This window comes from Somniosus microcephalus, chromosome 3, assembly GCF_052327205.1.
Source record: "Somniosus microcephalus isolate GS21.2 chromosome 3, FLI_Smic_1.0, whole genome shotgun sequence".
In the NCBI taxonomy this organism is placed as follows: Eukaryota; Metazoa; Chordata; class Chondrichthyes; order Squaliformes; family Somniosidae; genus Somniosus; species Somniosus microcephalus.
The window spans coordinates 28,598,605-28,611,937 of record NC_140989.1 but is presented as its reverse complement, the minus strand read 5'-3'; the positions used below and the strand labels follow the sequence as shown (position 1 = coordinate 28,611,937).

The following is a 13,333-nucleotide window of genomic DNA, read 5'->3' as shown; positions in this document are numbered from 1 at the left end:
GATTTCAAATAAAGCTGTTTGAGTATAACCTGGTGTTGTGACTTCTCACATATGTCCACCCCAGTCCAACACCAGCATCTCCACATCAAAGATAAATATTAATAGATTGACCAGAACACCAGTTCGTGGCTGAGCTATGCATGGGGCGATTGAAACAAAGCACCAGAAATACTGAGGTCAGGCAGCACATGTCAAGACCCTGCCTTAACATAGGTCCATACCCAAAATGCCTGTCCTTTCCACCGATGCAGTCTAACTTGCTACTCATTGTTTCAGAATTGCAGCAACTGCAGTATTTTGCTTTTTGTTCATAGGCCAAGTGATGTCTAAAATTTGTAAATGTCAACTACTATAAACAATGAAATGAGTAACTATAATATGAAGAAAAACTAGGTAAACTTTCACCAATGCAATGGTACTTTATCAGATGTAAGCATTGAGATTTTTCATACATTGCAGGCTGTTTTGGGAATAGAGAAGTATTCCCACATGAACTACTCCCACCCAACTTTGGGCAGAGCCTGCTCGTTACCTTTGCCATCATCAGGTGGGAGACGGCTCGAGAACAGCTCGACTCATACCAACAGCAGTGTGTAGTGTTGAACTGAAAATGAATGCAGTTCATTAGAATAAACCACAAGACAACTATGTTGAGTTTTATGTTCATTTATGTGCAACACAAGCTGCAACATACATAATGCATTTCAGTAAAAATAACATTAAGCCAGCTGCGAATTACATCATTTTACATAATAGTTGGCACAGCTGATTGGATAGGCAATATATTTAAAAAATAGCCCTGTGGAAGACAAGTATCCTATATGATGATACAAGACATGACAAACATCTAGTCTACAGCATTTACAGCTTAAGTGTAGGAACAAGGTAAGTTCTCTCTACTTCAGTATGATTCATTAGTTACACTTAACATAGCCTCCGAACATTATTTTAAATTATATTTTACTCACTAGTTCTTATAATTGAGGTTATTAGTTGTCACACACAAGATGAAATATTAAATGAAATAAGTGGCTAGCTATTTCGTGGCTGCTGTTTCAATCTGCTCTACTGTTATTGTTGAACAAGGTTTTAGAATTGTAGATAGAATACTGAAAGCACATAAGCAAAGGATCAGCCCTGATCTCATTAAATGGCGGAACAGGCTCGAGGGGCCAAATGGCCTACTCCTGCTCCTATCTTCTGTTTCTAATAAATTTTATTCCTTTAGTGTAGATTTTTTTAATGAATGTGGCATATTCATTAAAATGTCCAAAACAAGATGATTTGAGAATTTTCTGTGCTGAGGAATTTGATTTGTGTTTTATATTCATTTTTCAAAGGTACAACAAAACATTGGAACATTATCCATATGGCCTTTTGAGCAATGGACCCATCTTGCTGTTAAATTGACTTTCAATTTATATGGATTCTAACTATTACAACTCATTTACATTTGGAACAGAGAACAGACTCCCCGTATAATCATTTTCAGCTGAATGAGCCAGAGGTGACGATGTACAAAGCTAGTATTATTTGCACATTTTGGGGTATGGTACCCATTTTTACTGAGAAATTTGATTTATTAGTGTTACATCCATTTTTCAATGCTTACATCATTTGAATAGCTGATCAGTATAGGTGGGGCTAGTCCACTATTTTTTCATAGAATTCTATGAAAAAAAAATCACCAGACCTTGGGAACAATCATTCATTGTATAGGAATCTTGCCCCTAATCCATTTTAATCCATTCACAGCACCACGGATACTATTTTTTTTTAACTTTGGAATCCCATGTGACTAAACTGACATTTAGTTTTTTTTATGTACAAGACATGGTGAATTAAGTATGCATGCACAAGTATAAAAACTCATCTGCTGGAACAACCTAGGATTCATGAATTTAAAAGGAGATAGCAACTTTACTGCTACATACTGCTCTGGGTTTTATTTGTAATTAACTTTTGGACTTGCAAGTCCTGACAACATATTTATTTCCTTTCTGTCCTCCTGCTGATGCAAGGCTCTTTGGTTGCCAGATTTGGTTACTGAAGTTACCATTCTTCATGTGTGGGCCGAGACAAGCCATCCTATCCTCACTAGACGTCCATGGAATGGTGATCAGAAGCAGGAATGCTGACTTGAAATGTATATACGTATCCCACATGAAAAGCATTTGAGGGTAAATTGATTCCATTCAATCTGTGCATACCCATATAGCTATAATATCTTTAAAGGGACTATTTTTCTATGTATAGAAAGCAAACGCAAACATTTCATACATATGGCAAAGTGCAACAATTATGTATAAATCTGTAATGTTATCTCCTTAAATGGTTGAGCAATATTTTCACATCGAAATCTACTGCAGAACTTAGAATGGAACTGTTAGTTTCATAATCATAGGCCAAAAAGGTTTTTTTTTTTTGGTTGAGAGGAATTGTGAAGGAAGCAGATGGTATTACCAATTATCCAAGAAGTCAAAGCCTGTCTTTAGAATGGAATTGCTTGTATTAATCTGCAGGGGGAAGAAAAGGATAATATAAATTAATATTCCAGCACCATTTCCAACTTTATTTAGTCGGTGTTATCACCCCCCCCCCACACACAATTACTGGTATTACATAGAATTAACAGGCCATTGTTTATGCTCCACACAAGCCTCCTCCCACCCCTCTAACACCATCAGTGCAAACGATTCAGAGCGCGTGCACTCCCAAACACATTGAGTCAATGGAATTCCAGCCCACCTGCTAAACAATAGATGAATCAAGGGCTCCATATCAAGTCCTGAAAAAAGGATGTCTACAAAACGAACATTCAAAAAAGGGAAAGCTATATACAGGCACTCACCTCAGCAAAAGGGCCCACAAGGTTAGAGTCACACCTACTTCCTTAAAGGGACAGGATTAGCTGGTAAACTGTCTTGCAAGCCAATTTACCAGCTTATACAGCAGAGTACAGTGCCATGCCATCACATCACCTATCAAGTCCATTGCACTACAATTCTGACACTTCATAACCACCATCCAGAGTGGGAAAGGATAATGATCAGTGAAACTCCCTAAAACAATTCAGTGTTTGAAATGGAGTTTGCATGGTTTTAAATTACTTAAAAATGACAAAATATTACCATTCAATTTGACATTCTCTCCATAGATGCACAAGTAATGCTACCATTATCAATACAAACTCACAATAACCCATATATACTATCCACATTAAACCATGGTCTACCTGTGAGAAAAATGGTGTATCAGATGCACAGGAGTCATCTCTCTCCTCATCCTCAGATTCCTTTGCAATAGTCTTTTTATCTGGAGATTTCTCAGTATGGCCAGGAGTGAAAACATCATCGACACGGACTGAAGGCTGGCTTGCTCGAGGTCTGTCCAAGTCGATAAACACAGATGAGACACTGGTGTTGATTATTCGCTCCTGCTTCTTCATCCAAGGTTTCTCAGATTTATTTTCATCTTTCTCCTTTGATGAAGACTCCTGTCTCAAGTAGGAGGGGAGTGGCTTTTCCCCTTTCTCCATTGACTTGATTTGGCTTGGGGTTACGCACTGGTAATCAGACTGATCACCCTCCAGCCTGGATCTTTCGGTGCTCAGTTTCCAGAAGGATGACGACTCTTCCTTTCTGACTTGAGCAAGGCCATCTATGCTTGGTGTCTTTCCATTTTGCAATGGTTTGATTGGCTGCCCTCCCTGGGATGTTTTATGTTGGTGATTTCCTTGGGATGTCTTGACTGGTGGGCGGTGCTCACTCTGTGCAGAAACCCCTTGTTCTGAAGCAGCAGTGGAAGCAAAGTTGAAATCCATCTGACTCTGTAATTGATAAATTATTTGAACTTATTATAAGTCTAGGGAGAAGTACTTTTTGTTTAAAGCTTACAGAGAAAAGTATATTCACCAGAATTTTCTTTACTGTTTTTATAAGATGTTTCTGCAGTGGCTCCATGGAAAAGAGTGGGGCTTGTGACCATAGGTGGACCGACAAACAATCCTGGAGCCCCAGTAACCACACTATAGGCTAGGTACTCTGCATTCCGAACCTATAGTGCGCTTTTCCAGGTTCTGTGTCTCTAGGTCAAGTCTCAAGCCAGTTCAATGCTTCAACCTCCTCTGTTTCCTATGGAGCCACTTTGGGATACAGGGGTGCTCTCTGATGACATCACCAGAGTGACCTGGCAGGGAGAAAGGCAAGATTCAAGGGTGGCCAAAAAATGTCAACATTCTGGTAAGTATACTAATTTTCCTTAAAATGGAGAATTACTTTAATTCAAAGTACTCTCCCCACAATTACCTTCCCATATAAATCTTTCCAATACAATGATAAACATATGTAACTGTATTGTGATTAAAAATGGAACATATTTGGCAAACTGCAATAAGTTTCTGTGAAGTAAACTATCACTTCAACTATCCTAATATAGACTGGGATAGTAACGTAAAGGGCAGAGAGGGGGGAAGAATTTCTGAAGTGTGTTCAGGAGAACTTTCTTGATCAGTACGTTGCCGGCCCAACGAGAGGGGTTGCTTGATCTGGTTCTGGGGAATGAGGTGGGTCAAGTAAAGCAAGTGTCAGAAGAGAAACATTTAGGGAACAGTGATCACAGTATCATAAGGTTTAGACTAGCTATGGAAAAGGACAGGGAGAAACCTGGAGTAAAAATACTTAATTGGAGGAAAGCCAATTTCAGTGGGTTTAGAATGGATCTGGCCTGGGTAAATTGGAATCAAAGATTGAGGCAAAACTGTAATCGGACAATGGGTTGCCTTTAAAAAGAGATAGTTTGGGTACATTTGAGGTACATTCCCACAAGGGGGAAAGGTGTGGCAACCAAAGCCAGAGCTCTCTGGATGACAAAAGAGAGAGTAAGATAAAGCAGAAAAAGGGGGCGTATGACAGATGTCAGGTTGAGAATACAAGTGAGAACCAGGCTGAATATAGAAAGTTCAGAGGGGACGTGAAAAAGGAAATAAGAGGGGCAGAGAGAGAGTATGAGACTAGATTGGCAGCTAACATAAAAAGGGAATCCAAAAGTCTTCTATAGGCATATAAATAGTAAACAGGCAGTAAGAGGAGGGGTGGGGCCAATTAGGGACCAAAATGGAGACCTACACATGGAGGCAGAGGGCATGGCTGAGATACTAAATGAGTACTTTGCATCTGTCTTTACCAAGGAAGATGCTGCCAAAGTCAGAGTGAAAAAGGAGGTAGTTGAGATACTGGATGGGATAAAAATTGATAAGGAGGAGGTACTAGAAAGGCTGGCTGTACTTAAAGTTGATAAATCACCAGGACCAGATGGGATGCATCCTAGGATGCTGAGGGAAGTAAAGGTGGAAATTGCAGAGGTACTGGCCATAATCTTCCAATCCTCCTTGGATACGGGGCTGGTGCCAGAGGATTGGAGAATTGTAAATGTTACACCCTTGTTCAAAAAAGGGTGTAAGGATAAACCCAGCAACTACAGGCCAGTCAGTTTAACCTCGGTAGTGGGGAAGCTGTTAGAAACGGTAATCCGGGATAAAATTAACAGTCACTTGGACAAGTATGGATTAATTAAGGAAAGCCAGCACGGATTTATTAAAGGCAAATAGTGTTTAACTAACTTGATTGAGTTTTTGGATGCGGTAACAGAGAGGGTTGATGTGGTGTACATAGACTTCCAAAAGGCGTTTGATGAAGTGCCACATAATACGCTTGCCAGCAAAGTTGAAGCCCATGGAATAAAAGAGACAGTGGCAGCATGGATACGAAATTGGGTAAGTGACAGGAAACAGAGAGTAGTGGTGAACGGTTGTTTTTCAGACTGGAGGAAGGTACACAGTGGTGTTCCCCAGGGGTCGGTACTAGGACCACTGCTTTTCTTGATATATATTAATGACAGACTTGGATGTACAGGGCACAATTTCAAAATTCACAGATGACAAAACTTGGGAGTATAGTGAACAGTGAGGAGGATAGTAATAGACTTCAAGAAGACATAGAAAGGCTGACAGAATGGGCGGAAATGTGGCAGATGAAATTTAACGCATAAAATTGCGAAGTGATACATTTTGGTAGGAAGAACAAGGAGAGGCAATATAAACTGAAGGGTACAATTCTAAAGGGAGTGCATGAAGAGAGAGACCTGAGGGTATATGTGCACAAATCGTTGAAGGTGGCAGGGCAGGTTGAGAAAGCGGTTAAAAAAGCATACGGGATTCTGGGCTTCATAAATAGAGGCAGAGTACAAAAGCAAGGAAATTATGATTAGCCTTTATAAAACACTGGTTCGGCCTCAACTGGAGTATTGTGTCCAATTCTGGGCACCGCACTTTAGGAAGGATGTGAAGGCTTTAGAGAGGGTGCAGAAAATATTTACAAGAATGGTTCCAGGGATGAGGGACTTCAGTTACGTGGATAGACTGGAGAAGCTGGGGTTCTCCTTAGAGCAGAGAAGGTTGAGGAGATTTGATAGAAGTGTTCAAAATCATGAGGGGTCTGGACAGAGTAGATAGAGAGAAACTGTTCCCATTGGCAGAGGGGTCGAGAACCAGAGGATACAGATTTAGGGTGATTGGCAGAAGAACCAAAGGTGACATGAAGAAAAACTTTTTTACGCAGCGAGTGGTTAGGATCTGGAATTCACTGCCTGAAAGGGTGGTGGAGGCAGATTCAATTGTGGCTTTCAAAAGGGAATTGGATAAGTACCTGAAGGAAAAAAATTGCAGGGCTATGGGAAAAGGGCAGGGCAGTGGGACTAGCTGAAGTGCTCTTGCAGAGAGCCGGCACAGGCTCGACAGGCCGAATGGCCTCCTTCTGTGCTGCAACCATTCTATGATTCTAAGTAGTCATATACAGCTGAAACCAGACTGTAGCTGTAACCCTATTGAACAATTCATATAACAATCTCAAAAACAAAATGGTTAGTAACAGAGTTACAGAATATAAGCTCCCTCTACCTGATGAGTTCTTGAAATCTACCTCACATGTCTAAACAACAGGAATGCCAAGATGGTGACTCGATGTCAATGCATCATCTTTGCTCTGCGACCAGACACAAACGATCAGTGGTTTGCAACAACATAAATAATTATTATGATCTCAGGATAAGTTACATTGACATCATACAGAGTTTAGTTGGATTAATTAATTTCTCAAATTTCCTCATTTAAAAAAACTCTAAGGGTTTTTTCATGTTGCAACTCAAGTGTACATATTGCATATATTTTCATTTTTACTACTTCATGACATCTAGGAGAACTTTATCCCCCAAAATGAAATGTTCAAATTGCTCTTATGTGCAGTAACGATACACTGTATGTAGAGGTGTTGATTATTTTATATCTTTAGCACAGGATTTTGTTTTTACATTTTATGCAAGAAAAGATTCCGCGTGGCTTACCTTAGTTTCCCAAGAGAATGGAGCCGAGTGTTCATCTTGCCATGTAATATCCTAAAATGGTAAAGTAGAAAGAAAGGAAAATAAATCTTGCATTTATATAGTGCCTTTCACAACCTCAGGACGTCACAAAGTGCTTTACAGCCAATGAAGCACTTTTGAAGTGTCTGCGGTGCGGTGCCCCTCAATGCTGCACAAGTGTCAGGCTAGATTATGTGCTCAAGTCTCTGGAGTTGGACTTGAACCCCCAACCTCCTGACTCGGAGGCGAGAGTGCTACCACTGAGCCAAGGCCAACACCAATGTAATGTTTGGAGGAAGTACGACAACTTTTTGCTGCTTATCCAATTCATTTTCTTCTTCTGCCTTTTTCCGTCACCCTTTTTACTCTTCATTTCACCAGATTTAATAGACCAGTCCTCAACTATTATATTATTTTATGTATCAAAGCAAAGTCCAAGTATTTCCTTGCAACATTGTAACGGCTGTCTGGGTCAAAATCCTAATAGCCTTTGATCCCACATAGAAGGACAGACTTGCATTTATATTGCGCCTTTCACAACCACCGGACATCCTAAAGCGCTTTACAGCCAATGAAGTTTTTTTTTTTGAAGTGTAGTCACTGTTGTAATAGGGTCTTTCAAGGACACTCGCAAAGCCTCCTTGAAAAAGTGTAACATCCCCACCGACACCTGGGAATCCCTGGCCCAAGACCGCACAAAGTGGAGGAGAAGCATCTGGGAAGGCGCCGACCACCTCGAGTCTCTTCACCGGGAGCAAGCAGAAGCCAAGCGCAAGGAGCGCACGTCAACCCAAACACCCCACCCACCCGCCCCTTCAACCACCGTCTGCCCCACCTGTGACAGACTGTAGGTCCCACATTGGACTCATCAGTCACCTGAGAACTCATTTTTAATGTGGAAGCAATTCATCCTCAGTTCCGAGGGACTGCCTCAGAAGAAGAAGAGGGTCTTTGAAGGACAAAAGGGATATTTAGTACACAAACTCCTCTCATCAGAAACGGAGTTATCAGTTGCTGTCAGGTCTCAAAAAGAGAGACTATCAGCTTCTGTTCATCCCTGAAGTCCTTTGTGTTAAAAATGGTTAACATTTTAATTGCCTGACCTTCAAGAAGAAATTGACTGAACAAAGGGAAAGATGCCTTAACCCATAGCATTGTCAGTCTTACTTCACTGTGCTGCTATATGCCACACAAGGCCTACTAGTGCTCTGTAAGGCATCATTCCCACTTAACTTACCATCAGAGACCATTCGTAAGAATGTGCTGAAAAATCTGCAAAGGATTCTGCGTTTTTTTCTGTTTGATCAGTTCATATCCTGTGTAAGTTCCTTGCTGTCTTTTGCCATCATATTAAATAAATCCAACCAATGTACAGTGGGCACAGAATTTTCAACTAACTGCAAATCACTTCTCAATAAACATTCAACATCATATTATTCCTCGGCTATTGAAATATAATTGCACTTAAAGGACATGGTGTGCACCGACAGTTGTTCATTTGGACAGTGTCTGTCAGCTGAAAAAACTGGCCAAAAACTAAAAATCTCCCACAGGGAGCTGAAATAGATTATACATGCTATAAAGCAACAATTAATACCAGGAAGCGATTCCAAAGCTCGAATCCACCTTCAGATAACAGCTCAGGTAACGGTTATAAACCAATTTTTGGTATCAACTGAATCCATTGACTACTATATAATCATTCTCAGATGGTATCAGTTAAAAATATATTGTAAACAAGACACCCATAATCAATCTATAATGCTAATTGGATGAGCATATAAAACAATTAAACCGCTACTTAATTGCAGATGAAAATATATTTTTCTCCAATACAAAAATTACTCATAACAATTTGTATTTATATAGTGCCTTTAACATAGTAAAATGTCCCAAGGCGCTGCACAGGAGTATTTTAAGACAAAAAATTTGACACCGATTCACAAGGATAAATTAAGGCAGGTGAAAGAGGTAGCGTTTAAGGAGCGTCTTAAAGGAGAAAAGAGAGGTAGAGAGGCGGACAAGTTTAGGCAGGGAATTCTAGAGCTTAGGACCGAGGCAACACAAGGCACGGCCACCAGAGGTTGAGCGATTATAATCCGGGATGCTCAAGAGGGCAGAATTAGGGGAGCGCAGATATCTCGGGGGGGGGTTGTGGGGCTGAAGGAGATTAGAGAGAGGAAGGGGCGAGGCCATGGAGGGATTTGAAAAGGATGAGAATTTTGAAATCGAGGCGCTGCTTAACTGGGAGCCAATGTAGGTCAGCGAGCACAGGGGAGATGGGCGAACGGGACTTGGTGCGAGTTAGGACACGGGCAGCCGAGTTTTAGATGACCTCAAGTTTACGTAGGGTGGAATGTGGGAGGCCAGCCAGGAGTGCGTTGGAATAGTCAAGTCTAGAGGTAACAAAGGCAGGGATGAGGGTTTCAGCAGCGGAGGAGCTGAGGCAGGGGCAGAGACGGGTGATGTTAGAGGTGGAAGTAGGCGGTCTTTGTTATGCTGCAGATATGTGGTCGACTCATTTCAGGGTCAAACATGACACCAAGGTTGCGAACAGTGTGGTTCAGCCTCAGACAGATGTTAGGGAGAAGGATGGAGTCAGTGGCGGGGACCGAAAACAATGGCTTCGGTCTTCCCAATATTTAATCATGCTTAAAAGATGTCTAAATAACAACTGCCAACATGTCCACAGCTTCCAGACAAAACCAGAACCAAAAACAATAGCAGATGCCTATACAAAATGTCATTAACATAAATGTGGATGGCCTCACATTTCCCATATTGAACTCCATCTACTATAGTTTTGCCCACTCACTCAGTCTGTCTATGTCCCTTTGTAACTTCCTGCTTCCATCCACATAACTTACTGTGCCTCCTAACTTGGTGTCATCTGCAAACTTGGATATACACTTCTCTATTCCTTCATCCAAGCCATTAATATACATGGTGAAAAGCTGAGGGTCCAGTAGATTCCTGGGGAATACCACTTTTCCTTGCATTTGTGCAAGCCTTTTCTTTTAGCTTGATACTGTCTCTTAAGCAATCATTGTCAACAAATGAATTAACTACACAAGTGGAGGTTTTGCCTTTTAGGGGTATGTACAGATTTTGTATCTTACAAAATATTTCTTTGAATACTCCCCACTGTTTGTTGGTTTACCAATTAACAGTTCAACCCAGTTTACTGCGGTTAATTCATTTCTAATCCATTCAAAGTTTGCCTTATTTGAAATTAAAACCTTGGTTTGTGACTCTCCCTAATATCAAATTCAATCATATTACAGTCACTATTTGCAAGATGTTCCTTCACCATAAGACTTAACTTATTCTGGTTCATTATGGCCTGTTCCTTGATCAGTTTTAAAACATATTGTTCTAGAAAACTACTCCAAATACATTCTAGAAATTCACTGCCTTTACTACTTGAGCTGTTTCTCCCAGTCTGTGAAAATTAAAATCTCCCATTATAACCGCATTGTTTTGCTACTTGCTTCCCTGATCTTGCTATTTATACACCAACTTCCCCTCCCACTATCAGGAGGTTAGTAAGCAATTTATACCACAGTCTTGCATCCTTTACAGTTCCTGAACTCTGTCCAGTGTTACCACTGCCTGATCACCTTTACTGAAGTCCCTTTTTTCTACTGCAGTAATTGTATCTTTTATCAATACTGCGACTCCCAACTCCTTTCCCAGTCCTTTCTAGAGATCCTATACCGCGGAATAGTTAGCTCCCAATCATGCTCAGGTACGATACCACCCTTAAATTGAATTTGTGCTTCTAACTCACTTGTTTTATTTCTTATACTGCATGCATTTGAGCACAGAGCTCTTATTTGGGTAACTGTCCCCAACATTCCCACATGTCCTGCTGATCTTTTTCTATCAATCTTTGACAGTGCAGATTTCCCCACCTGCCTAACTAGTTTAAATCTTTCCCCACCTGCTCTATTTACCCCTTCTGCAAGGAAGCACAACTGCTGTGTCAAAGAGCCAGCACAGGCACAATGGGCTGAATGGCCTCTTTCTGTGCTGTAAATTTCTATGATTCTATGAATGGTGCCTCTCCGGTTTAGGTAAAGGCCATTATATCTTTACAGCTTTCACTGGCCCGAAAAGTGGCCCCAGTGTCCCAGGAATCTGAAATCCTCCCTTCTACACCACCCTTCCAGCCACGTGTTGACAACAGCAATCTTTCTCTCCCTGTCTGGTCCAGAAATTATTACCCTGAAGGTTCTGCTCCTTAATCTGGAATTTAACTCCTTGAAATCCGCTTCCAGCACCGAGAACCAAGTCCTATCCATGTCATTGATTGCAACATGAACCACGCCCTCTGGCTGCTCCAGAATCTTTTATATTTGCTCTGCGATGTCCCGAATCCTGGCATCTGGGAAGAAACATACCATTTGGGGCTCTGGGTTATGTCTACAAAAGAAACTATCTACCCCCAACTATAGAATCCCTACTTGCCTATTCTTATTACCGGCACGGTTTCCTCCAAGGGTAACCACTTGCTCCCCCAGTGCCTTGTAGTCTGTTTGTGGGAGCTTGCTGTGTGCAAATTGGTTGCTGCGTTTCCTATATTACAACAGTGACTACACCTCAAAAGTACTTCATTGGCTGTAAAGCGCTTTGGGACGTCCTGAGGTTGTGAAAGGTGCTATATAAATGCAAGTTTTTCTTTTGTTTACCCTCCTCCATGTCATACTTCTTGTCCAGCCTACCTTATGTGCTGAAGTTTCCACAGTGGGGTGTAAACCCACAACCTTCTGACTCAAGAAATGCTAACAACTGACACTTGAAAAGGTTACAGCAGCAAAGATATTTTGAACAAAAGCAAAATACTGCGGATGCTGGAAATCTGAAATAAAAACAGAAATTGCTGGAAATACCCAGGTCAGGCTGCATTTGTGGAGAGAGAAAAACAGTGTTAACGTTTCAGTTCTGAGGAAGGGTCATCGACCTGAAACGTTAACTCTATTTCTCTCTCCACAGATACTGCCTGACCTGCAAGATATTTTAACGTTTGCTAAAAGTTTATACATTATGCGAATGATTAAATCATTGCTGGCAAGTTCTGCTGGTAATTTCCTATGCATCATGGTTATCTGTATTTAAAAAAAAACTTTCTTAAAACACTTGGAAGGCAAGGCTTGGAGTAAACCACAGGTTTCATTGCAACAGACCCAAGACACATTCCTGACATAGTGCGGACTGGGGGAATGAGTAAAGGCGGATTAACCCTGCAAACTGCAAGGACACCGCGACTTAATGTTGATGCATCGCACACGGTTTAAAGGGCTTTGCGACCGGGCTCACTTCCTTTGCTATTTTTTAATCGCGGTGATGAAGGACAGGAAAATACCAGCACCCCACCCTCCTCTCCTCCTTTCCCTCACCTCCTCTCCGAAGTGCACAACCTTCTGGCCGGTCAGCAGCTGCAGCCGCGGGTAACAGACGGCGTCCTGCCCCGAGCTCCGGTGCAGGTGGTAGCGGCCGCGGATCTGGGGCTCCACCATCCAGTTGTCAATGATCTCCTCCTGCTCGCCTGGCTCCAGCTGCTCCCAACGCGGCCCGTACTTCTCGCGGATCTTCTGCCGCTCCAGCATGATCCTCCTGGCCATCGGGCTGATGGAGGAAAAGTACTCGAACTTCTTCTGCTCCAGACCGTTGCCAGTTGCTGCTGCTGCCGCCTCGGGATGCACGGCCAGCGCTGCGGACGCCATCGCTGCAAATGAGGAGGAAAAGCGCGAGCCCCAAACTTCACTCCCTCCCTCAGCCGTTACTCGCTCACTCACGCGCGGGCGCCAGCCTCAACGATCACTCGCTCACTCACGCGCCAGTCTCTCACAGTCGTCACTCGCTCGCTCACGCGCCAGTCGCCGTCACTCGCTCACTCACGCACCAGTCGCTCACA

At 42.1% G+C, this 13,333-nt stretch overlaps 1 protein-coding gene across 2 annotated transcripts; it reads right to left on the bottom strand.

Moving 5' to 3' along the window:
* Positions 1-650: 650 nt before the first annotated feature.
* Positions 651-13,333, bottom strand: c3h1orf198 (chromosome 3 C1orf198 homolog). 2 transcript variants are annotated; one of them, XM_085979772.1, is made up of 4 exons: positions 12,816-13,333; positions 7,399-7,449; positions 3,236-3,829; positions 651-2,516 (listed from the first exon to the last, which is right to left on the bottom strand). In XM_085979772.1, the coding sequence occupies exons 1-4, from the start codon at positions 13,140-13,142 to the stop codon at positions 2,460-2,462; spliced, it is 1,029 nt and encodes a 342-aa protein (XP_085835898.1). In that variant the 5' UTR covers positions 13,143-13,333; the 3' UTR covers positions 651-2,459. The 2 variants fall into 2 exon arrangements, with proteins under 2 accessions (XP_085835898.1, XP_085835899.1); XM_085979773.1 differs by lacking the exon at positions 7,399-7,449.

Coding starts and splice junctions, on each gene's coding strand:
- c3h1orf198 (XM_085979772.1), bottom strand. CDS start 13,142: ATGGCGTCCGCAGCGCTGGCCGTGCATCCCGAGGCGGCAGCAGCAGCA. Junction 3,830..7,398: donor CATTCTCTTGGGAAACTAAG/GTAAGCCACGCG, acceptor TATCAATTACAG/AGTCAGATGGATTTCAACTT. Junction 2,517..3,235: donor ATACACCATTTTTCTCACAG/GTAGACCATGGT, acceptor TTCCCCCTGCAG/ATTAATACAAGCAATTCCAT.